Consider the following 24,014-nt stretch of genomic DNA (forward strand, 5'->3'; position numbering starts at 1 on the left):
CTGAAATTAACGCAACCATTCTTATTGATAGAGATGTTGCAATTCACATGGACGATTGATACATTGGCAAACCTCACATTTACACCATCACACATGTCGCATGTCAATCAGATAGGTGGTTGGGAATCATTAAATTTTCATAATCATAAACATCTAGCTGTGTGTAGGCATTGAAACATCAGCAGACTTAGAAATTGCATCCTCGCTCCTCCACAAACTGGTCACTGTCTTTTGCTGCGTGTAGAATTGTAGTCCTGGCTTGCCATAAAATGTATTTGCACCACCTCCAGCAACACTCTTCTTGTTTCCAGTGAAGGAGAAGAATGGAAGAGGGACAGGGATTGGTACATTGATTCCCTGCTGTCCTGCCTCGATGTTCTTTTGGAACGCTGTTGCTGTGGCTCCAGATCGTGTGAAGATAGCTGCACCATTGCCGTACTCATTGGCGTTGATGAGATCGATGGCTTCGTTAAGAGTGTCCACATTCAAGCATACTAATACCGGGCCGAAAATTTCTTCCATGTAGCACTTCATATGAGGTTTGACGTTGGTGATGATGGTAGGGCCAACCCAGTTTCCGTTGGGATATTTTTCAGGCTTATAACCTCTACCATCCAACAAGATTGTTGCACCTTCCTCTTCTGCGCTTGCAATCAAATCTTCGATTCTTTGCTTGCTTTGTGGAGAGATGACTGGACCAAGATCCGCCCCCTTTTCAAATCCACCATTCACATTTAATGATTTGGCACTTTCGGCTAGTTCAGATAACCATTCCTTAGTTTCTCCAACCATGACTAAGGTACTCAAAGCCATACATCTTTGGCCAGCTGCTCCAAAAGCTGCTCCGACAATTGAATTAAGGGCATGTTGCTTGTTTGCGTCGGGTAAAACCGCACAGTGGTTCTTGGCACCCAAGTTTGCTTGCACGCGCTTGCCATTAGCAGAACCTCGGGTAAAAATATATTCTCCAGCACGGTTGCTTCCAACAAAACTAATGGCTTTGATGGCTGGTTCATCGATAATAAAGTCAACTGTTTTCGATGCACCATGGACAATATTGAGTACTCCATCGGGGAATCCAGCCTTTTGGGCGAGTTCAGCAAGAATCATTGCCGCACCAGGATCTCGTTCGGAAGGTTTAACAATAAGACAATTTCCAGTTGCACACGCAATTGGAATAGACCATAATGGAATCATTGCAGGAAAGTCTATTGGACGTTAGTAGGTTCTAAACCTTCAAATTGCTCTAAACTTACTGAATGGGCAAATGGCAGCTACAACTCCTAATGGCTCCCTGTAACTTCTGGTCTCCATATCTTTTGCTACCTCTATGACCTCACCCATCATTTGTTGGGGAATGGCACATGCGGTCTCGGCGACTTGCAATCCACGAAGAACGTCTCCCTTTGCGTCTGCCCGCACGTCAGTCGTGAAATTCACAGGTGTACCATTGGGGACATACCAGCAAAAGTTTTACCCTGCTCCAATGTGATACTGGCAGCCAATCTATCCCAATTTTCCCGTACTAGCTGTGTGAATTTGAACATAATTTGTTGTCTTGCCATTATGCTGGTATTTTTCCACCCTGGGAATGCTTTCACCGCACTGTCAACTGCAGCTTTGAGCTCAGCATCTGTACTTTGTGGTACTCTTGTTACGAGATTGTTTGTTGCTGGGTCGTGTAAATCGATGAATTGTGTAGATTCGGATTTGAGGAATTTATTGTCGACAAAGTAAGGAGTATCCTGCACATCTTGAATTTTCTCGTGAGTTGTAGGATAATTGTCGGCATTGAATGCTAATGCTGCAGCAGGTTTGAGATGTTGAGCTGTGGCATGGAGTCTGCGAGTAGCAATTTTGGAGGTCTCAGAGGAGGATGGCATATTGAATGCTACTCTAGGTCGTACTGCAGAGGAGGTATGTCGAACCGTGGCAGTTGAAATACCTTTGGTTAAAGTTCGACGCATTTTTGCTCACAAAGTTTGTTTGAAATAATATTTGAAGAGAACTCAGTCGTATTCCTTCAAAGTATCGTGAATCGTCACATCAAGAACAAGCGCAGCTACTTGTAGTACTCGGGTGAGTGGGTTGTAAACTGGGGTTCCGAGCTCTTAGTAGCGGCTTAAGATAGCCGAATGCGGAGAAATTGGTTAGACTTTCCTATCTTGGCTCGCCGTGATCAAATCCAAGGTGTATCAAAATATTTTGTACGTAATTCTCAAAGATTCGAGGGTTATGATGGTTGATATCCACGGACGTGAAAGATATGAGAGATATGAGACACCGGAACATTGATTGTCATATATTATTATCTAAGTTCTTTGTTGAAAATATCGAAGATTATCATTACAGTACAGTACTGACTTGACAAGGGGATTTGCGCCTAAGCGAAACTTGGGACCTTACCTCGCGCCAGCAGGACGAAACCTCCGAGACAACAAAAATAGAGATTTACTTCGATATTCGATCTAAAATCAGACAATCAATTTTTCAATTTTCTGTTAAGATAAAGATATCGAAAAGCCTTTAGTTTATTTGAGGTTTTTACGTTTTTTATATACTTAATTCACTATCCAAAAGTCCGCGTTTTCATTGTATAGTTGTGTTAGTAATTTAGTGTACTGTTACTTTCGTGAATCCTCAAAACTTCAACTGTATAACATAACAAGTGGTGTTATTCTGATATTCCCATCTTCTGAATATGTGTGATATGTGTAGTATGATATCGTCTTCGGCATTGGGATATCAATCAACCTTAAGTCGGGTGGGAGGATTGTGAGGAGAATCGGACTAGATAATTGGATTCTAGTGTGGGCTAAGACCATACCATACACTCAACAGAAATGAATTTATCAGGAGGCATTCCGCTTCGGTATATGATCTTGTGTTGGGTGGTAAGGGATCTCGAGATATTGCTTTTAGGTAAGAATCTCTTCATCTTCTAATCTATGTATCGACCTTCTGAATATCCTACTGGCAAAGCCATATCTCAAAATATGAGTGGGCCTGGGATGATCCAACATCTTCGGCGTACCATTCTTGGATCTTGCGTTCTCGGAAGCGATCAAACCCATCTATTCGTGAACTGAGAATCTATACTGGCCATTCCTACATGGTTGAGGAAGACATGGATCCGTACAAAGACGGCATGAAAGTCATTTGCGTTCAGGTTTGCACGAAGTCAATTCCACCAGAATGCAAGTCGCATCTAGGAGTCATTGGTCCAATCGCTGTAAGAAATCCTCCATGGGATATTAGAGAATTGACGAGCTAAGATTTGAGTAGGCCTGACGAATTTACTGCTTGAGATCGCTTTAGAGCCCTTTAATCAGTGGTCAATCACCAGTGGGCAAGAATTCAACGTAGACAAATAAAGATAGGTATGTTCATAGAAGAGAAGATCGATGCATGGCTAGTGGTTCTGACCAGTGCCCGAGAGAGATCTTGGAGTCAACTGTGGTCTGGAACATTACGATGAGTCTATCACCTTAGATGGTATCCGACGTCTAACACCGTATGACTGAAGAGTAGGCAAGTCATAATACCATGCATGCTAGCACAGAATTAACGGAAGACAGGAGCTGTGGAAGAGTGCTTTTAAGAAATTACACGGAGGGTGGAAGCCCTCAAATCACTATGCCTAGCATATGTTTGGAATTTAATATATTGTTCCTTTCGCACTTTGTGATTCACAACAGTAGGAATAAAACTATTTGCTATATATGTAAAGCAGTTGTTAGAAATATCTCATCTCGCTGTGTTCTAGAAATATTATATATACTAATAGCTTCCAAATTCTTCATAGAGCCAATTATAATTTTCCAGCGCCCAACCTCTTACAATCAAGCGTCTCGATTGGCACACTATTAGCAACGACTCCTTGATACCGATCTTTCAATACTTCTAACTCTTTGCTAAGTGGTAACTGTTGTCGCAAAGGACTGTGACTCTGCATATATTGTAGTTGCGCTTGCAAAGAGACAGTCGGTTGAGGCATCATTTGTGACAACTCTATGTTCAAGTCGCTCAAGTAACCGTCTCTTCGGCCATATTCAACTAATTGGTTGTGTAACATTCCAGGTGCTGGTTGCTCAATAGTAATGTACTCTCCTGTTCTCAAATATTTGGCGGGTGGGTGTGGAGTAGTAAGGCCAGAGTCTATCGCGCGCTTACATCTCCAATTATCCCTTGCATAGGATCTCTTGCTTTCTCGTTTTACAGAATCCATTCCATCTTCCTTCCAGTCATCTCGAAACCATCCATCTTCCTTCACAAGCTCATGATGCTGCTTGTCTTCAGGTGAATCATTCTTAATTGGAGTTGTGATATGTTTGATTAAGCCTCTCAAATCCTTATATGATTTCCCGCACCCATACGGACAAGGAAAGCCACTCTTAGTCAGATTTTCTTCCTGATACTTGCGAAGCCAAGTGTTATATCCGTTATGAAATGTTCCATCAAGATGTCTTGTCATTAAAGCTAGATTGGCCCAAAGCTTAGCCTATATGAAGTTAACAAATATGCAATAATCGAGGGCCTCGATGCTTACCTTGTGTTCAACAGAGACGTATTCGTCAACTTGACAAAGAGGACATTTTCTCGGTTGTCCTGGTGGCGTACGTGGCTCAAGTAGATGCTCCATGAAACCCAGGACTAGATAATGTATTGGCAAAGAGGCATCATAATCAACATCTTCTCCTACTCTCTGGACTTGCACGATCCCTGAGTTATGATCAGCTATGGTGTCGTCCTCAATATCAGGAATTGATTCCTGTCAATAATGTTGTCTTCGTTTTCATCTTCTTGATCATCAAGATCTCCATCTGCGTCCATGAGTACATTCGCATGCGTGGCCTTCATCCGCTGCGCCCTTATAGATATGATATTCATTAGATTTGATGCCTTCCTCAACTCGGAACGTCGAGCTGCAATCTCTTCCACCGTCCGATTGATCTTGAATTCATCTCGAGCGGCTGCATCTAGGGCTCTTGATCCTAGGAGCCGAAGACGTCTCAATTCATTCTTGAGTGTAACTCCATCCGGTGTGTGGTAGTCTAGTGGATGGCGTCGTAGTTCTTTAATTGTAGGTTGATTCTCGACCCATTCATCAACAACTCGCTTTCGGAGCATCGCAGTCGCTACTATATCCACGCGACGCAATGCAGGTGATTCAACTTCTCATAATGTCGAGATTCGCGGGGCTTCTCTCCTGCTGCCAATGCAAATACGTCTAACTGAAACACATTCGATTCATAATGATCTTGAAATGTTGAAGAACCGGGGCATGTGTCATAAACTTCCGGGCCACATCTATATTAACATGATCCGCAATGTTTGTACCAGCCTCCTTCCGCCATGCATACATTGTACAACCTTCGGGAAATCCAGCCTTGTGTGCAACTCTGGACATGTATTCTGAGAATGATGCAGCGCTAGAAGGGGTGCACTGGGATTAAGACCACGACCACCTGGGACAGATTGGATGAAAATAGGAAGTTCAAGGGCGCCAGGCTTGATAGTGATAGTATGATGCTTCCCGAAAAGCAATTCTTGAGGCGTAGTATAGTGATACAGGTAACCTCTCCGCAGTAGCAATCGTCAACATCCTATATGTCGGAGATAGTGTAACATTCTGCGGAAGATTAGGGGTGTAAATTGCGAACTTTGCTGTATGAACCTCTGATTGTATGATGTTAGGCTTGGGTCCCTTCTTAAGTATGCAATGGTGGCAAGCATTACGAATCCTCCGATAATTGGTTGATCATTTTTATCGTACAGTCTCGTGATTTCAAAATCTTCCTAAGATTCGAGTTAGTGTTACAATCGAGGCCCTCGATCAAGGCGATGACTCACCCATTTCATATAAGCATTGAGTGAGTTTGGATGCGTTCCAATTGATGATGGTCTAATGCCGCATACCCATGAAATAGTCCAAGCTAAGTGGTGTTGCTCAGCGACTTCGATCGCTGTAGTTATATTCATATCGAAATCGAGGAGTTGCACAAGTTCACTACGTCCAAAGTAAATCTTGACGGATGGTGGATCATTCATGTCGTACTTCTTGCGCGCAAACAACATTACTGGGTCTGTTCGAGATATCATTATGTTCCTCGGGGGTGGTTTGTGACATTTGCGGTTTGCCCAGAATATCAAAGACTCTCTCCGTTCAATCAATGTGAGCATACTCGGATGGTCTTTATTCGTCTTTGATGCCAAGTAATCAGCTGCGATTAATAGGTATCTGGAATGGAAATGTTAGCCCGTCCATCGAATAGTTTAGAATCGTGTCATCTCGATGATTTGCTTATTTCATTATCAGTTCGCAGACTGGATTGTTATCTCCAGATGGAAACAACAGCTTGTCATATTGCCCATTCTCAGCATCTTCACCAAGCTTCATTGTAGACTCCTTACATTTCATCATTGGTAAGATCCATCTGCGATACTCCTCAGATGCCGGTCCTGTCTCTGTTGTGTTTTTGGCTGTGTCCATCGATAATTGGCTGCTTTGTCAAATTCTTCCTCGAAATTCAAAATGAAATTCAATAGGTCAGGGTTAGTTGGATTATCACCAGATGCTTCTAATAACTGAACAAATTTTGATGTAGCCTGTACTATTGGCCTCGCTGTGTTGATCTTAGCCAGAACGTCTGAAGACATATTGGAAATTCGATGCCTATGCTTATAGAGAATTGTGGAATGGATGAATGTGAGTGTGGGTGTGGGTGTGAGTGAAGTTAATGGCGACAGCGACAATTGATCTGGTAGGAGGGGCGCGTGACATGTTCCCAAATGGAAGGTACGTTAGCGCAGACAACAACCACTTTATTTCCAACCTCAACTTCTTTCCCAACGTGACACTATCTATGTTTTCCAAACGTTCGTACATTGCAGATCCTTGTTACATTACAAGAACTGTTCCGGAACAGTTCTGTTTATTTGTCGTCCATTATGAGCGACAGACAACCCCGCAAACTTCCACCTCCAGGCACAGACTTGAGGTCCGTCTTGGGACTATGGCCAACAGCCCCGGAAGGGACCGGAACTGTGTTCCATCGGATCCTTGAAGCTAGGATGGATGTGTTATTAGATTTGATGATGGAAATCAGAGATAGAGACAGAGGGTATGATCAATCCCGTAATTTGTATTGCTATCGAGGTCCTCGATCATGACAGCTACTAACAGCCTCTTTCTGATTATAGTCAGGAGGTAGTAACAGAAGCAAAAACAACAAGCCTCCAAATGCAACTCCCACAAAAGTTTGCCCTTCGAGATGAGCAACGAGAGGCTGTTATCCTACGATTGGAGCGAGCAACTACATTGGATATGGCTTTAAATCAAGCAGTCATTTTGGCTTCCGAGATCCATCCAATAACTCCAAAACGAAATCTAGTGCATCAACTCGTGCAGGAATGGAAATGAAGAACTTCTTATTAAAACACAGACGCAACTTACGGCCCGCGGAGGAGCAGAAGTTTAAGGATATAGAAGACACCACTTGGGGCAGTAAATTCATCGAATACCAGAAGCGTATGCTCGACGAGATCCCATGTTCCGACGAAAATGTGCATGTTGACAGAATGAAGAAGCAGGAGGTTGGGGATGGAGATGGGGATGAGAATGGAGATGGTTTGTTGTTGTCAGAAATTCCACAGTTAGTGATCATAGCGATCAAAGTCCTGTATCACGGAAGAGAAAGAATAAAGATGTAGATGTCGTGAGAGGTAGTACATCATCGAGGCCCTCGAAGCAGGCCAACATGGGTACTCGTGGAGGGTATGCGGATGCGTATATATCTGACAGTTCGGCTTGACTGGGTGAAGGGAAAATATGTGCATTATGGGTACGGTTATGGTTGCTCATATATTGCTATATTTCTTGGCTGGAAATCACATAAATCGCTGTTGTACAAGATCTATTGAACGGACAATCTCTAAAATAGTCAAAAAGTTTATAACGAGAACTCAATAATATCGATACTTTCAGTCAAGGTAGTTCAGTGATTTTTGTACTGTAGATGATTAAGAAATATAAAATACGAAAAACTAGAAGTACTTAATCAATCTATATTTTGAACCGATTGACGATTTGGATATTATATAAATAGATAGAGATATCTAATTTATTATATATAATAAAAATAAAAAAGTTTGAATAAAAATTTCTAGAATCGAAATACAATTATATATTTTTATTTCAAGCTTGTCTATTTATTATTAAATTCAAATATCAAATTGAATATAATCTAATAATTTTAAATTAATTAGTGTATAAAATAATAAATAGTAAATAAGTAATATTTATTTTATGCTATTAGATTTAATTATCTTTTATTTATTAAAAGCTTCTCAAAACCTCAAGCAAATTTTAAGATATAATAGAAAAGTTATTAATATTATATATTAAATATCTGATATTATTCATTTATTATAATATTATTCTATTATTCTATTATTTAATAATTTTAAAGATTCTAAAAGAATAAAAAACAATTAAGAAGGAGATAGAAATAAAAGCATTTCTATAGAAGATAGCTAATTATATATATTTTTGAAATTTTTTTATTAAACATTTATTTAAAAGTTATTATATAATAAAACTGTATAGATTCCTTTCTATTTCAAAAAGCATTTGTTTTTTTATAAAGAAGAGATTCCTCTGAAGACTTTGAAAAAGAAAGAGAGATATCCGATTATTCATTTATATCTTATTTAGATTCTACTTCTATTAATATCTTTATCTCCCCATTCTATATTATCTAAGCAATTTCAATTCCTAATACCAATACTAGTATTTATTTATATATCTCTCTTTATATATAATATTTATATATATATCTATAACGTGATTTATCAATGCGTGGCCCATATCAGTGGGTGGCCCACTTTCACCTCAATTCGACTCCCTCATTTCAATACGCGTTTTATCAACAATCCACGATGAATTCGAATAATAAAGAAGCCCGTATATTACTCGCTATTGCAGTTATTCAGAAAGATAAAAAGCTAAGTACTCGAAAGGCTACAATACTATACAATATCCCACGATCAACACTACAACATAGAATTGATGGTATACCTCCTTATACAGAAATTCAATCTAAATCTCAAAATCTCTTGGAACTAGAAAAGAAAATCATTATTCAATATATAATTGATATGAATTCGAGAGATTTTGTACCTAAACAAAAGGGAATGGAAGATATGGCGAATTATATTTTTGAATCTTGAGGTACAAAAAGAATTGGAAAGCTCTGGGCTTATCGATTTATCAAATATTATATAAAGCTAAAGATACGTTTTAAATATGTTTATGATTTTTAAAGAGCTTTCTGCAAAGATCCTATACTTATTGAAAACTAGTTCCGATTTATATCGAATATGTAAACGAAATATGGTATTCTCGATTGTGATTTATAGAATTTCAATAAAATAGGCTTTATAATGGGAATAATAAGTACTGGTATAGTTGTTACTAATACTAAGAGATACGGCAGAAGTAAAGCTATACAGCCAGGCAATCGAGAATGGGCTACAGCAATCATATACAACAATAGTGAGGGGGATACTATACCTCCATTTCTGGTAGTTCAAGGACAGGTGCATCTTTCCAATTGGTATACAGAAACCGATCTTCCTGCAGATTGGGCTATTAAACCTACAAGCAATGGGTGGACGAATAATGAGACAGGATTAGAATGATTGAAACACTTCGATAAACATATAAGAAATCGAATTAAGGGCAAATACAGAATGCTAGTGCTGGATGGGTATGAAAACCATGAATCAATATCATTCCAGAATTATTATAAGGAGAATAATATTAAATATATATGTTTACCATTGTATTCAAATCATTTAATCCAGCCTCTTGATATTGGATGCTTTAGTACTTTAAAACGAGAGTATGGTACACAAATTGAGGGGTTTATAAGGACATATATCAATCATATCTCAAAGGTTGAATTCTTTATAGCTTTCAAAGCTGCATATCAACAATCAATTACAAATCAGAATATGAAATCAGGGTTTCGAGGAGCAGGATTAATCCCATTCGATCCTGAAGTAGTACTTTCTAAGTTAGATATTCGAATCCATACACCTACTTCTCCTTCTTTCAATTCAGAATCTTGAACCTCTCAAATACCTTACAATCCTATAGAAGCGTTCTTTCAATCAATATTAATTAAATCTCGAATAACTTATCATTAATCGAACTCTTCTATATCTTTATTTAAAACTATACTAGCTTTAGTTAAAAGTACAAAGAGATTAGCACATGAGAATATACTTTTGAATGTAAAGATTCATACACTTCGAAAAGCAAATGAGATATTAAGTAAATATCGATACACAAAAAAAACCCAATTATATCAAGGAGGAGTACTTACTGAACAGAAAGCTGCAGATATATTATCTCAACAAAAGATTGATATCCAAATTCGACGTGATAGATATCAAAATGAAGGAAATTCCAATACAGAGGTATCCTTTAGTTGATACTATAGCAAGTATAGAAAAACAGATCATAATATAAGAACCTATAAAAATAATGTAATAGATCCTAGATTATTAGATTTATAATAGCTTTAATTAATTGATTTAAAGATTATTAAGAAATATGAATTTGAAAGTATAAATTGAGGTGAAAGTGGGCTATCCACTGATATGGGCCACGCACTGATAAACCATGTTATATATATTTATTTTAATATAGAATATGTTTACAATTAAGAAACAGGCTAGTAGAATGCATGTAATATTAATTATATAGATTATATTATATTGATGCAGATTTTCATTCAGCGGGAGCCCAACAGGCCTCCAGGTGGTATCCAGACCTTTGGCTGAGACGAAAGGGTTGGATCGTTGTACTGAAATCAGTTGTTGATGTTGTAAGGGGAGAAAGTTCAGATGTGATAGTAAAGTGTGGAGTAAAGTGTGGAGTAAGTTTAGCGAATGTAGGGAATTTCTCATGGAAATTCCCCAATTTCTATGGGAAATTCCTCCTATGAATATAACAAGTACCCCATAGATGTCTTTCCATATACTTATATGAAAAATATGTAAATATATATAATGTCGTCGACTGCCTTAGCCCCACTTTATACTTGTAGTGAATATACACATATTGATACCTCATGTTTCAACTTCAAAACTCTACAACCTCAATATATTTCGACAGCCTTTCCTCTTTCTCTTGCAACTCAGTCAATACTCATAATATATCTTTAATCTATTGAGTTTCGCATCCGGCGACGCTCAATCTATCGTTATACACTCTTTCTTGTGAAAAGCAGATATATTCGCATTATTTTGATGGAAAGGGTGAGGATTTTCCAATCAAAATCAACAGATACATGGACTGCAAACTGATTCTAAACTATTAGGAACCTCAAACATGCCTCCAAATAGCGAATTAAAAGGGCACGTTCAGCCAGACACACGCCCAAAGCCTAAAACTAAGCCTCCTGCTTCCCCAAAAATGCCAAAGCATACACAAGAGATATTCGAAAGTGAAGACGGTCAAAAGTTTCTTGAAACACAAGCAAAGAAGGAACAGAAGAAGATGATGGCAGCCAAGAGAGAAGCAGAGCGAGAAGCGCAATTCACACAACAAGGTGGTGGAAGTGGTTCCGAAATGCCAGCAGATTTCTTCAATCCAAACAACCAGAGGAAAGCTAAGAAGTCAGTCGCGGAATCCGCAAAGGCCAGAAAGTCCAGAAAGATTCAAATAGTATACGTGGATGGCGAAGAAACAGAGTTTTCTTGCTCGGATAGTGATAGCGACGTCCCAGGTGGAAATACGACAGCCAAATCCGTGCCAGTTGGTTCTAAAAAGGCAAATGTTACGACAGCTAAGGGTAAGAAGTCCAAAGTTATCAAGCCCAATGTTGCCAAAACCAAGGTCACCAAATCCAGAGCTCCAAAACAATCTGGAAAAGGAGTCGAGGATGTCGAATCGAATCTTGAGCCTGAACCTGCAGCCTCAGGTGAGGGAAAAAAGGGAGCAAAGAAACCCCGTGCGAAGCCAAAAGTTAAGACGGAAAGTGAAATTGTTAACGCAAAAGCCTCGAGAGATTTCGTTGCTGCAGCCAAGACTATGGCCGAATCACTTGCAAAAATGAGTGAAGAAGGACGAGCCAAAGCTGTGTTGGGAAAGCAGTTTTACACAGTTCTGGGAACAGCTAGCGGATCAGATGGTGCCAAAAAGCTTTAGTAGCTTCAACTGCTATGGCCGTTTCTCAAGCTAAAGATACCGGTCCTGTGAAACGAGAAAAGATGGGTAAACGCTCATACAAGGAAGCTTTCGAACAAGCGATGAAATCAGTCGATTCTGATGAAGAAGTATTCGTCCCAACCTCAAAACATAAGTTTCAGTATCTCGAACCAGAAACTATCGCCGCAGCTAGCGGTAAAACTATCGATGATTTTATCAAAGATTGCCTCGAATCAACGTCACCCAAACCTAGAGCAGGCAAACTGGTCCCAATCTCAGAAGAAATCATTCACAAGGTGCTTGATTTTACGCGCACTCTTGACATTCACGTACTAGCGGCAAAGGTCATGAATTTACTCAAAAATGCTCGAAAGTCACCATTCCTCACCGTCAATGAGAGATTTGAGATTCCTGAGAATGAGAGGATCGGACTCATGTTGACCAAGTCGTCTGATCAGAAATACCTCTCGGATTTCATGCAAGCAACAGCGAAAGCTGCTCTCGCGCGAGGGGAGTATGAGAATTGGAAAAAATGGTGTCGTGCGTGCGATCCAATTCGCTTCGATAAAATGTCGGCTTCCCAGCTTGAATCGAAACGTATGCTTGAGGCTGGAACTTACTATCAAAATGTTTCAGATCGCGACAAGTCCGGCACATTGTCAGACAAAATTGTCACACGATACGCCCACACAGGTCGTCGCTGGTTGAACTATGGCAGGATCTTATGTGCAGGTTCATCAAAGGCAGAAGGTGCAATTTTGGCATTGATAGTCTGTGAAACTCCGAAATTGAGCAGCCAGTTAGACTTGATCCAGAAGCGGTTTAACGAGACGCATATGTTCGTATTCGATAAATGGGTTGCGGAACGCGAACCGGAACTGACCGCATTTTGCGTATTTCTTGAGCCATTTGCAATCAGTTTACACGCAGGAAAGGTAGGCAGCATGGTACGGGTAGAGAAGAAGTTTAAAGAGTTTTTGGCTGCCCTTCCAAAACGACGCTACAACTTCGCTCCCATTCCCAATGAAGAATACGTCCCCGATGATGAAGATGAAGACGGATCAGAGCTTGATGAAGATGAAGACGGACCAGAGCATGATGAAGATGGCGTTAAAGTTCCTTACGCACAAGTCAAAATTCAACACGATCAAGAGGACGGTGAACCTACTACAGGAATCGCTGATGCAGTTATAGGTTTGAGTGTCAATGCATCTAACATTGCACCTTCCGCTGAGTCAATTTTACCTGCACCCATTGGGGCAAATTCTCCATCCAACCGTGGAATTAATGGTCTGGACGAGACTGCATCTGATGCTGAGCCTTCCGCTAAGCAAATCGCCGTTGCAAATGGAGGTGGTAATATTATTGTTAGTCAACCAACGCCAGAGCACGCTACCGAATCAAACCAGCAGCAAACGGAGCTCATTCATGAACCATTGACACATGATCCCAATGATCTAGTCTTGCAGACAAGTCTTCAAGCTGCACTCAATTCGATGGATCGTAATGCTGCTTCTGGAGAGGAACCGTGGGATAAATTCGTGGAATATCCGGATACATGAATCAAGACAATCCTGTTATATGAGTTTCTCAATTGATTCAACTACTAGGTAGTCTTTTTTTCCAAGGGGCTTGGTTTTTTTTTATTTTTCTTTCTCCTTCAATTGGCCGAGATACGTTTTCTTATCGGGTCCTCTATCTCCAGCGCAATTTATTAGTGCTTATTACATTTTTACTACTCTATCAAACATAATTAATTAATACTAGCGATGGGATGATACTTTATTTAGGACATAAACAGTTACATTATGAATAAGGAGCGAGTTAGTCTTAGCGAACAAGTTATGAAATATGAGCGAATTTCCATAGGAATTGGGGAATTCCCATCGGAAATTCGTTTGACCTTTTTATAAATAACCTCTAATATGATTGTATGTGTGATTTGCGATATGGGTGAAGGGTGAAGGTCAATCAATCTATTCTTACTTTTCTATATATTTTTCATCTCAAAAGCAATAACCGATTTCCCCACTATGTGCACGTCCCTACTACGTGCACGACTTTGAAAATATCAACATTATGGCTTCAAACATCGATGATATGTCTTTAGAGACTTGTATAAAGCTTGTATTAGATCATTTGAAAGGGGTTCAAGCTTTTAAATATATCTAGATAACTAATTTCTTTAAAATTGATCGATCCACACTTTCTGGTGGTATAGAGATAAAACTATCTTGAGAAAATAGTTCCTCTTTGATATGAAACAAGTGCTTTCTAATGATTAGGAGAAGGTTTTAGTTGATCAAATCAATAAGCTGATATAGAGATCTATCCCTTTTACAAGCTGTATAGTCAGAAACCTTGCAGAAGAGATATTAGATAAAGAGGTGGGAAAGAATTGGATTAGTAATTTTGTTAAGAGGTATTCAATACGTCTTAAAAGTCGGTATCTTTGTTGTATTGATAATTTGTATATAAAAGTCGATAATGTTGCTATATTTGATTACTTTTATAATCTGGTTTGAGCTATTTTCTATTGTTGTTGATCTTTATTATCTAAAACGCTTTTGCTAATGCTCTTCTTTTTTTAATTTAGTTGATAAAAGTGATTATAAAATATGATATACAGCCGAGAGATATATATAATTGAGACGAGGAGGGCTTTATAATCAGTATAAAGAGGATTATAAAGAGGATAATGAGTGTTAGCACTTATAATAAAAGCAGAGTAACAAAAGCTAGGCAAGATGGATTAAGAGAGTTTATTACTCTATTGGTAGCTATATGCATTGATGGGACAGCTCTCCCTCCTGCTCTTATTTATAAAGGAGACTTAGAGGATCTATAAGATATATGGGTTCAGGATGTAGGGGAGAAGGATAAAGCCTATTTTGGAGTCTCAAGTAATGGGTAATCGTCGAATGCTTTTGGCCTATATTAGCTTATAAATGTATTCGATCCTATTATATATCGAAAAGCAGGTGGAAGATATCATCTACTTATTATCGATAGTCATTCTAGTCATATCAATATGAAATTCCTTTCAAATGCAATAAATTAAAGATTATTGTCTTAATTCTCCCCCCTCATTCTATACATCGACTACAGCCTCTCAACATTGGAATCTTTGATGCCCTTTTGACGAATTATAGTACATTATTGAATGATTTGATACACAATAGCAAGAGGATTGTTGGTATGACAAAGCATATGTTTTGGGGTATATTTAAAAAGGCTTGGGAGCTCACTTGTACAAGGCATAATATCTTACAATCCTTCGAAAAAACAGGCATATATCCTATGAATAGGAGTCTTACGATTAACTGTATTGCTCTGAAAGCTTCTTTTACACTACCTACATCATTTAAAACTCGCAGGGATGCTTTTGCTACATTGTATACATCAAAAGCGATATATAGAATGAAATTAGAATTTCGTTGCACTTCCATCTATGAGATTACTTTAAAGCTTTTTAAGGCTGCAACTACATTAGGAGCTGAAGCTTTTATATAGAGATATAGATCTAAAGGTTTAGAAAAGGCTCTAAAGCTTGAAAAAAGGAAAAGAGCTCGTTCAAAGCATTTAAATCTCATTGGAGAGAAGGGGAATGGTGCGTTTTTATAGTCACCTTCTACTATTATTAAAGCTAGAGTGTATCAAGAAGATAAAGCACTTAAAGAGGAGCAAGAAAAGGAAGCTAAGCTTCAGATAAAAGCTGAAAAGAAAGCTGAGAAGGAACGGAAGGAGATTGAGACGAAAGAGAGGGTATTGCAGAGGGAGGTTGATTGTCAGATTATATGTGATATAAAAGAAGAGGTTAAAAAGACTTTAAAATCAACAAAATCTTTAATTAAAAGAGATAAAAAGTTCCCCAAAGCTTTTTTTACTATAAATCTAATATCGACAAAGACTATAAAGCTTTTTGATATTGTAAAGACTAATAATTTGAAGAGAAAAAAAGAGAAGGTCATATTACGATCTAGTAAAGAGCGAGCACTACGAGTTCTATCGAAATTCAAAATCTGAAGATTTTATTATGTTTTTAGATAGTATTGTATCTTATCATTTATCAATTAAATTGCTAGCTCTTTATCTTATAAATTGAAATTGTTATTAATTTTTAAAGTTATTCAAAAAGGGTGATCGAGATCGTGCATATAGCAGGGACGTGCACGTAGTAGGGAAATCGGTTATTACTTGTAAGCTGAGGCTAAGGTTATTTGTAGATTAGTCGATACAAATCTATGATATAATTGATTCTTATTCAAATCTTCCACTTTTTTTTCTCTTCTCTATCGAACCTTACCTCTCGATCTCTTCTCTCTCTCTCCCCCCCCCCCCCCCCCCCCCCCCCCCCCCCACTTCACAACCATCGGAATTTGGCATGGAGGTTGTGTTGAGTTGGTTTTGGACTACTGTACGATAAGGCAAGGTAAAAAGGCTTAAGCCCACCCACCCACTCACCCACTTGCCCTGCCCACTCTTACGATGTGTTGGAAACGGAGAAGTAGGAAAGCGGAGGGTGGTATTGAAGGTATGTAGTATAGTGAAGGCATGGAATAATTTTATTTCTGATGTGAGGATGTGAGGATGTGAGGATGTGGTGAGAAGAATAAAGAAATATATTTCAAAAAAAATAGATAGAAAGGAATAATAGATAAAATAGATATAAAGTAATTTGTAATTCTTTAATATCTATATCTTTATTCGAAATATGCTAAGATCTATAGTATAGAATAATTACTGATTGCTGAATAAGAAAATTAAAGAATTAAAATTTAATATAACGTAATGTATGGGGAACTCGGACAGGTACCTTTACACCAAATTTTTCATGTAAAGGTACTTAGAGCGACTTTTTATATCTCTATGAATATCAAAGATAATTTAAAATTTTTTGATAATTAGGCTTGATATCTAATAGAAATATAGTATTAAAGTTATAGAACACTTTTTAATAATATTGTTCTTAAATTAATACGATTTTAAAAATCCCTATAGTAATTTTTGTTAGGCAAAACCGAAAATTTGAAAGAAACTTTAATATTGTGACGACAATAGGTTCAAGGCATGATAGTGAATTGAATTAATTATCGATATTAGAGAATAACAAATTATTGTATAAAGAGTGAATCTGTAAGAGGCTTTTATAGGTCCGGAGGGGACCAGGAGGGGATCAAGAGGGGATCAAAAGCGAAGCGAGATTTGATCTGTCAGGTAGAGCAAATGGATGACTAATCTAGGTCTGAGGCTAGATCGTTATATTATTCTTCTTTTGAGAAATGGCTTGTTCTCAAGTCTATTCTTATTCTTTTTTTTATTTTTTTATCTTTAGAAATCTAGGTTTCTTTTTTATTATTATTATTTCCTTTATTTTTCTTATTGCTTATTGTTTTTTTGAAGATATAGTTGATAGCTTATTCTCTTTTTTTTATTGTTATTATTCTCCTCATCATCAGAAATATTGATTGAGGTATTGTATATTTGTTGCAGAGGGTTTACTACAATTATATGAATTGTTTAGTTATAGTGCGGGATATTTATTTATTTATTTATTTATTTATTTATAATGATTAACGTTTAATATCTGACCTCCCAAGGGGTATTTTAGATATACTAAGGAGCGGGCCTACGGGCCGCTAGTGTTCCAGTTGCTTATAGTAGTGTAATGTTAGTTAATCAGAGGTTTGTTGTCTTTGGTATTTCTCTGCTCAGTATTGTTTATAGCGATTCTGCGGCTGTTTGTTTAAGGATTTGTAGTTTTGTTTCAGAGGGCCTGTTTTGTATACTATTTGGATATTGGTGAATAATCAGGTTGATTGTTGTTGATTGAAAGAGTGTTCAGAGTATTTATAGCTGGTCGGTATGGGTCTTAGATTGATTGGGGTGGAGAGTTTATTCTCGGGATATTGGAGTAGGTTGGAATTTATATAGTTTTGTATAATTTGAATATATTTTAATATAGAATCTGGATCTAGTGAAAAGATTAATAAAGTTATATTGTGTTTGTAGGATGCGGTTGATATATATTATTACATTCTATTCGGATTGAAATCGATTTGATATAAGCGACTAGTCGCTATACATCTGATTATTGATTGAATATTAAAAGAAGTGTAGTGGGCTTTTCTCAATCCTGTATGTACAGGTGTTCGTGCTATTTTTGTGATTGAATCTGATGTGATATAGTGCGGGATATTGTTTATTATTTTTAAGGTATATTATTTATTTTCTCTTTCTTTTTCTTTATTGAATTAGAAGCTGGTTATTCAATTTTATTTATTTATTTATTTTATTTATATTAATTAACATCTGTTTTGGACCTCCCTTAGGGTATTTAGATGTACTAAGATAAGGAACTATTTGAGCGGTGTAATTGTCGTGATCGAATTTAGCAATTTAACTTCAATACTAAGGGCTATCACTTCTCTACAAATGTAATCCGCTTCTGTTTCCAGAAGGGAACATCTAATCCGAGTTATTATTGAGATAGAGCTTGGTTTCCGGATGGATAGGCTTGTTGTAGGCTTCGATCCCTGTAGTGGAGGAGAAGAAATGAGAGTAGATTGCTATTTGTTTAGCTGAACAGTAGGGCTCTTGTATTGTATATTGGGTTTGCGGTTTTTAGAGGTATAGTGTATTCGAGTGATCAGTTGAATAGTGAGTTTATAAGGGATAGGCAGTAAGTTTTGTTAAAAAGATTGTTGCTTTTTAAGGGTTCTTTAATAGTTAGAATAGATCTGAATATAGAACTCTGAGTCGGTAATCAGCTGAATAAGCTTGCTAGGTGTGTGTAAGAGTTTCTTGATATATATAATTGCCTGCTTATTAGATTATATTTCTATAGGAGCAAGGGGTCAGTCTGAATGTTTTAGGTTGTTTATAATATATTTAAAAAAGTAATATAATTCTTTAATACTATTGTATAAGCAATCCAGCTTATTGTTTTGATAACCAAATCGCTGATGATAAGTGGTGTAGTTGCTGTGGCCTGTTTTTATAGTTATTAATCGATATAAGATTACTTTTAATAGAGTTAATTCCTTTAGCTCCTTTATACTATATCTAGAAGACTATTCCTTATAGCTAATGGAGAAAGAGGAGTTTATTTCTTCCTATTAGGTAGATTCTGTATATAGGCACTTCTGATGAATGATTATTCGAATCCTATTGATTATTGATAGCTTATTGATTGCCTGATCTATAAACTCAATTACACTTGTATTTGCTAAGCGATCTGCTTTCTCATTGTCTTCGATCTTCATATATCTAGATAATCACTTTATCTTGACATCGAATTGTTTTATTGCTTTATAATACTTATAGAAAGCCTATTGCATTATAAGCAATGCGTTTCCGTATATACCCCAGATAATCAATATACTGTCAATACACATCCAGATCCGATTATTTGGGGAATCTTCAAGCATAATGATTAGATACTCTAATCCACATTATACTTCTATCGTTTCTATATCGAATATATATAAATCGCTTCGAATCTACTTAAATCCAGAGACTATTTGAATGCTATTATAATATATTGTATATTTATAGTCAATATAATATTTATAATTAATAATTTGTTCTAATTTATTGGAGAAGATTGTATACTCTTCGAGTAAGAGTTGTTGCTATTATTCTTTGAAGGCTTGAACTGCTTCTTTTTTGATTAGTCCTTCTGTTGGATCTGCTCTATAATCAATCGAATAATGTGGGCAGAGTAGCTTTGAGTATTAGGTTTCTGGTATAAGAAGGCCTAATTACTGGATTCTTATAAGAGACTGTTAGAGTAGATAATAGCAATGAATCAACTAGGTGTAGTGTAGCACAAAGACTTTTCATTAATTCCTCTAAACTATGAAAATTCTACAATTTATAATTGTGCGCGGGTTGGCGTCGGCCCGGGGTAGGCCCGCAGGGCTACTCACGTGTCCTCGCCAGCCCTTACGCGGATTGACCGTGACAGAGACTCTCTTGCTGTGCTTGCTCCTCATTTGCGTTTTTGTATTACCGGCTTCAAGTGATTTACTAGTAAGTACTGATTGTTAATCGTTTTTAAATGGAATACAAATCGCAATTTGATATGTTCTAATACGACTATCCCTAATAGCAGGCCAGCTTTTTTGATAAGAGTTGTGATTGGTATAGTCTTGTATACTGAAATTGTTCCTTTTATAGCAATATTGATTATTCTATTAATATAACAAAAATGATCTTTTATGCCTGCATTTCTACTTGGATCGCTTTGTTTTAGACTAGGCTTATGTTTACCAACATACCATACTTTCGTACTGAATAATGCTACTGGGAGGACACAGGTGATCACTGCTTTTCTTAGAGAGGAAGCTGGCGGCCTGTGTATAGTACGGGCGATCGATCTGATGTGTGAGGCTACTTTCATGAGCTGGTTATTCAATATGGTTTATTATTTTGCTATTTATTATAAATATTTTTGGGTAGTATATATATATTATATTTTTATAATTTATTTATTTATTTATTTATTTATATTAATTTACATCCGGGGGGCAAGCCACAGGGGCTCGCCACGACCTCCCAGGGGGTACTAGGGATGAACTAAACTAACAATTCTATATACATACAATTGCCGGCATAGCTAAGCGTTCCGTTCTTCTACGGCTGTGATGCTAGTGGCGAGCGGGGCGGCCGCGCTACAAGCGCTCTCGCCGCTCCACTCCACTCTAACTTGCAAGTTCAGGCTGTTCAACTCACTTCATACTGAGTAGTCCAAAGATTGTTCGAGGCCTTTGTGAAAAGGCAGGGAATGTCAGCCGGTAAGGGCTGGGGTGATCAGAGGCTGGTAAAGGCCGGAGTGATCGGACTGTTGAAGGCCGAGGTGATCGTAGGCTGCTGTAAACAGGCGATCATTATTGTCGAGAGAGGGAGATATGTTGTACCCGCTCGGGTGCGGGTGAAACCACTTTTTGATGGGGAGGTGGGGTAGCGGTGGAGCGGAGGCTCCTCCATGTCGGGCTAGAGGATCGGGAAGGGGGCACAACGCCCTTCTTTGATCGTATGCGGATGATGAGCTGTGGATTCGTAGGTGACTAGGCTTCGAATAGACAGATATCGATCGGGATATGGCTCTGAGCAGAGGTGGGCATCAATTATATTTTTATAATAAGAAGAGTTTATAAAAGAAATGGAAAAAGGTATAATAAGGAACTTTTTCAAAGGGATACGATGACTCTCACCTGTATGTGGTGTATCCTACGAACCTTCGATCGTACGATCGGAGAGTTAAGTAGAGTCAGCTGGAGTTGGATGGTGGTTGTATATTAATCAGAGGCTGTATTGGGAGCGAAGGTATGTGCAGCTGATTACTAGAGGGTGATCGCGAAGATGCTCGGAATAGAGAACTACCAGCAAAACGGAGATAAAAACCATTTGATGGTGGAAGGGAGATGAGAGTGGGATTGATGTGGAACTATGTCTTTACGAATCTGTATGGGGAGTAGAGCTAGAGCATATCGTGATAGAGTGTTTGTAAAGCGGAATTAGCCTTTGAAACAGCGGATAATGAAGTTTTTATAATATAGTTGAGTCTGATTGAAGCCTGTATTGGGAGTAGGGTTGATATTTTTAATTTGACGAACGAAAATCGACAGAATATTTCTGGGGCGTTAGTGTGCAGAGTTTTCATAACTCAATAATACATACGATCTGCAGATATACTGGATTGGATATTTACAAATGGTAAGGGGAATAATAGGAAGTATACAAAGGCTAGAATAGTGTTTACTAGGGCCGGCGGGAGTATATATAGAATAGGAGGAGGGACGTTTTTAGTACCTTATTTCCGAGTGCACAGAAGCAGCATAGTGGTGAAGGAGTTTCGGTATAGGAAGGATGCTTTTAGTAAACCATATTCAACAATGCTCGATCGGTATTACAGTAACGGAGGATTTCAGGTAGAGGCTAATCCTACGATATACATATGTAATGTGCTTTTAGCGTTTTACTTTCGATTACAAACTATACATTAGGAAAATGGATTTTACAAGTAGAACTTTAATTAATAGATTAGAAATATTATAGAAAGACTGCTTGACTAGAGATCTGAAATAACAAGTCTGTAAAATATAGTCGGTCTTGTTATACAGAAAAGATTTGATAAAATAATACAAAATGGTTATTAGCCACAAGGCATAGTATATAATAACAGCAACAGCAATACTGTCTATATAGCTCGAAAGGACGGATGTATATATTAATCTATAATCGAATACTATAAGGTAGAGGGTATAATGGAGATATCAGATAGGCTTAAGAAGCAAACAGGAATGGAAATGTGAAGGAATGATTTTGGTTCTAACCGGAACTTCCGAAGGTAATCATGCAATAGGTGGTTTAATATAATCAGAAGATTCTATAGAAGCCTAGTACTAGTGGCTTTATCACAAGTGAGCCGGGAAAGCGTTTGTAGGTATAGCGAACCTACTTTGTATTATAATATATTCTAGAAAGTAGTTATAATATAATTCATTTCTGCTAATTGCAGATCGACTATATACTCCAATTTTATACAAATTCTCCCCAACTTCAACCCCGATCTCAAACCCCGAACCCTTCTATATATTTCCAAAGACCTCCGAGCTATAGTTAATCTAGCCCCTCATTCGCTAATAGACCCGGATATACAAATAATAAACTGCCAAAATGGAAGCGAAACCTTCCAAATTATCAATATATATAATGAAGCAGATCAAATACAAGAAAAAGGATATACAATTGATCGGTCCCTTTACAATCTATCAATTAATCAACAAACAATAATATTAGGCAATTTCAACTTTTATTATCCATTATAGAATCCCTTTTCAAACAAAAGCACTAATACCGACCAACTAGCAGAATAGATTGAAAATCAAAATCTAAGTCTATTGAATAAGCCTAGTACTACTACTTTCTTTCAAACTAATCTAACAAATTCAAGTATACTCGATCTCACATTAACTTCTCAAAACATCTCTTCAAAGATACAAGATTGGCAAATACTTTCTAATATTGGATCCGATCATTCAAGGATTCTATTTGAATTAAAAGGAAAAGAGAATCCAAATATCCCTTATCAAGAGCCAATAATCAAATATCATACAAAGCTAGCCAATTGAAAGCTATTCGAATCTATTCTACAATTCAAAGCCAAATACTCGCTTGATTGATTGATTGATTGATTGATTTCATTTACGTCCACCTTCAGTCTAAGACTATATAGGACGGCTAGGCCTCTAGAGGCTCTAGCGGATAACTTTTTATTCTACAAAAATGGATATATACGATTTAGGGAAGTGAAAACAAATGCTGGGGAACAGTGCCCGCTCATTATACGCATTGCATATAATAAGAAAATTGTGAAAATCAAGAAATTGTAAGGAAATCAAAGCCCTCTTTTATTTCCCTAATTACTTCTTCTTCATTCTCTTCTCCTCTCTCCTCTTCTACTACTATTCCTTCCTCTATCTCGTCTTGTATGAGAGCCCTGGCCAGATGCCATACTCTTGTAGCGATTTTGGTGATATTGATGAATTTAATGGCTAATTCAATACCTACTTTTGTATGGAGTAGGAACTGTATAGTAATCTTAGATAGTGATATATTCTTGAATATTTCTTTTCTCTTTGCTTTGTATATAGAACAACTAATAAGGAGGTGTTGTGGAGCCTCAATATTACTACATATACATTTGTTATCAAAGAGTTTGAATCGATGTAAATAAGATTTGATATATCCATGATCTAATTTGAGTTGAAAATATGTACTAGTAATG

At 37.5% G+C, this 24,014-nt stretch overlaps 6 protein-coding genes across 6 annotated transcripts; 3 read left to right on the top strand and 3 right to left on the bottom strand.

Moving 5' to 3' along the window:
- Window positions 1-116: 116 nt before the first annotated feature.
- Window positions 117-2,062, bottom strand: EAF02_000106 (uncharacterized protein). The gene is made up of 3 exons (XM_038896154.1): window positions 1,463-2,062; window positions 1,257-1,412; window positions 117-1,208 (listed from the first exon to the last, which is right to left on the bottom strand). The coding sequence occupies exons 1-3, from the start codon at window positions 1,965-1,967 to the stop codon at window positions 154-156; spliced, it is 1,716 nt and encodes a 571-aa protein (XP_038763013.1). The 5' UTR covers window positions 1,968-2,062; the 3' UTR covers window positions 117-153.
- A 1,749-nt stretch (window positions 2,063-3,811) lies between these two features.
- EAF02_000107 (uncharacterized protein) lies at window positions 3,812-5,130 on the bottom strand (the record flags this gene model as incomplete). Its single annotated transcript, XM_038896155.1, has 3 exons — window positions 3,812-4,501; window positions 4,550-4,771; window positions 4,840-5,130. 3 exons carry the CDS (start codon window positions 5,128-5,130, stop codon window positions 3,812-3,814), a joined length of 1,203 nt encoding a protein of 400 aa, XP_038763014.1.
- Window positions 5,131-5,598: 468 nt separating this feature from the next.
- Window positions 5,599-6,437, bottom strand: EAF02_000108 (uncharacterized protein; the record flags this gene model as incomplete). Its single annotated transcript, XM_038896156.1, has 3 exons — window positions 5,599-5,799; window positions 5,854-6,241; window positions 6,415-6,437. The coding sequence occupies 3 exons, from the start codon at window positions 6,435-6,437 to the stop codon at window positions 5,599-5,601; spliced, it is 612 nt and encodes a 203-aa protein (XP_038763015.1).
- A 514-nt stretch (window positions 6,438-6,951) lies between these two features.
- On the top strand, window positions 6,952-7,944 carry EAF02_000109 (uncharacterized protein; the record flags this gene model as incomplete). Its single annotated transcript, XM_038896157.1, has 2 exons — window positions 6,952-7,124; window positions 7,204-7,944. The coding sequence occupies 2 exons, from the start codon at window positions 6,952-6,954 to the stop codon at window positions 7,421-7,423; spliced, it is 393 nt and encodes a 130-aa protein (XP_038763016.1). The 3' UTR covers window positions 7,424-7,944.
- Window positions 7,945-11,401: 3,457 nt separating this feature from the next.
- EAF02_000110 (uncharacterized protein) lies at window positions 11,402-12,220 on the top strand (the record flags this gene model as incomplete). Its single annotated transcript, XM_038896158.1, has 1 exon — window positions 11,402-12,220. The coding sequence occupies one exon, from the start codon at window positions 11,402-11,404 to the stop codon at window positions 12,218-12,220; it is 819 nt and encodes a 272-aa protein (XP_038763017.1).
- Window positions 12,221-12,282: 62 nt separating this feature from the next.
- EAF02_000111 (uncharacterized protein) lies at window positions 12,283-13,782 on the top strand (the record flags this gene model as incomplete). The annotated part of the gene is made up of 1 exon (XM_038896159.1): window positions 12,283-13,782. One exon carries the CDS (start codon window positions 12,283-12,285, stop codon window positions 13,780-13,782), a length of 1,500 nt encoding a protein of 499 aa, XP_038763018.1.
- Window positions 13,783-24,014: the final 10,232 nt, after the last annotated feature.

This window comes from Botrytis sinoallii, assembly GCF_014898435.1.
Source record: "Botrytis sinoallii strain Bc 23 chromosome Unknown BSIN_001, whole genome shotgun sequence".
Lineage (NCBI taxonomy): Eukaryota > Fungi > Ascomycota > Leotiomycetes > Helotiales > Sclerotiniaceae > Botrytis > Botrytis sinoallii.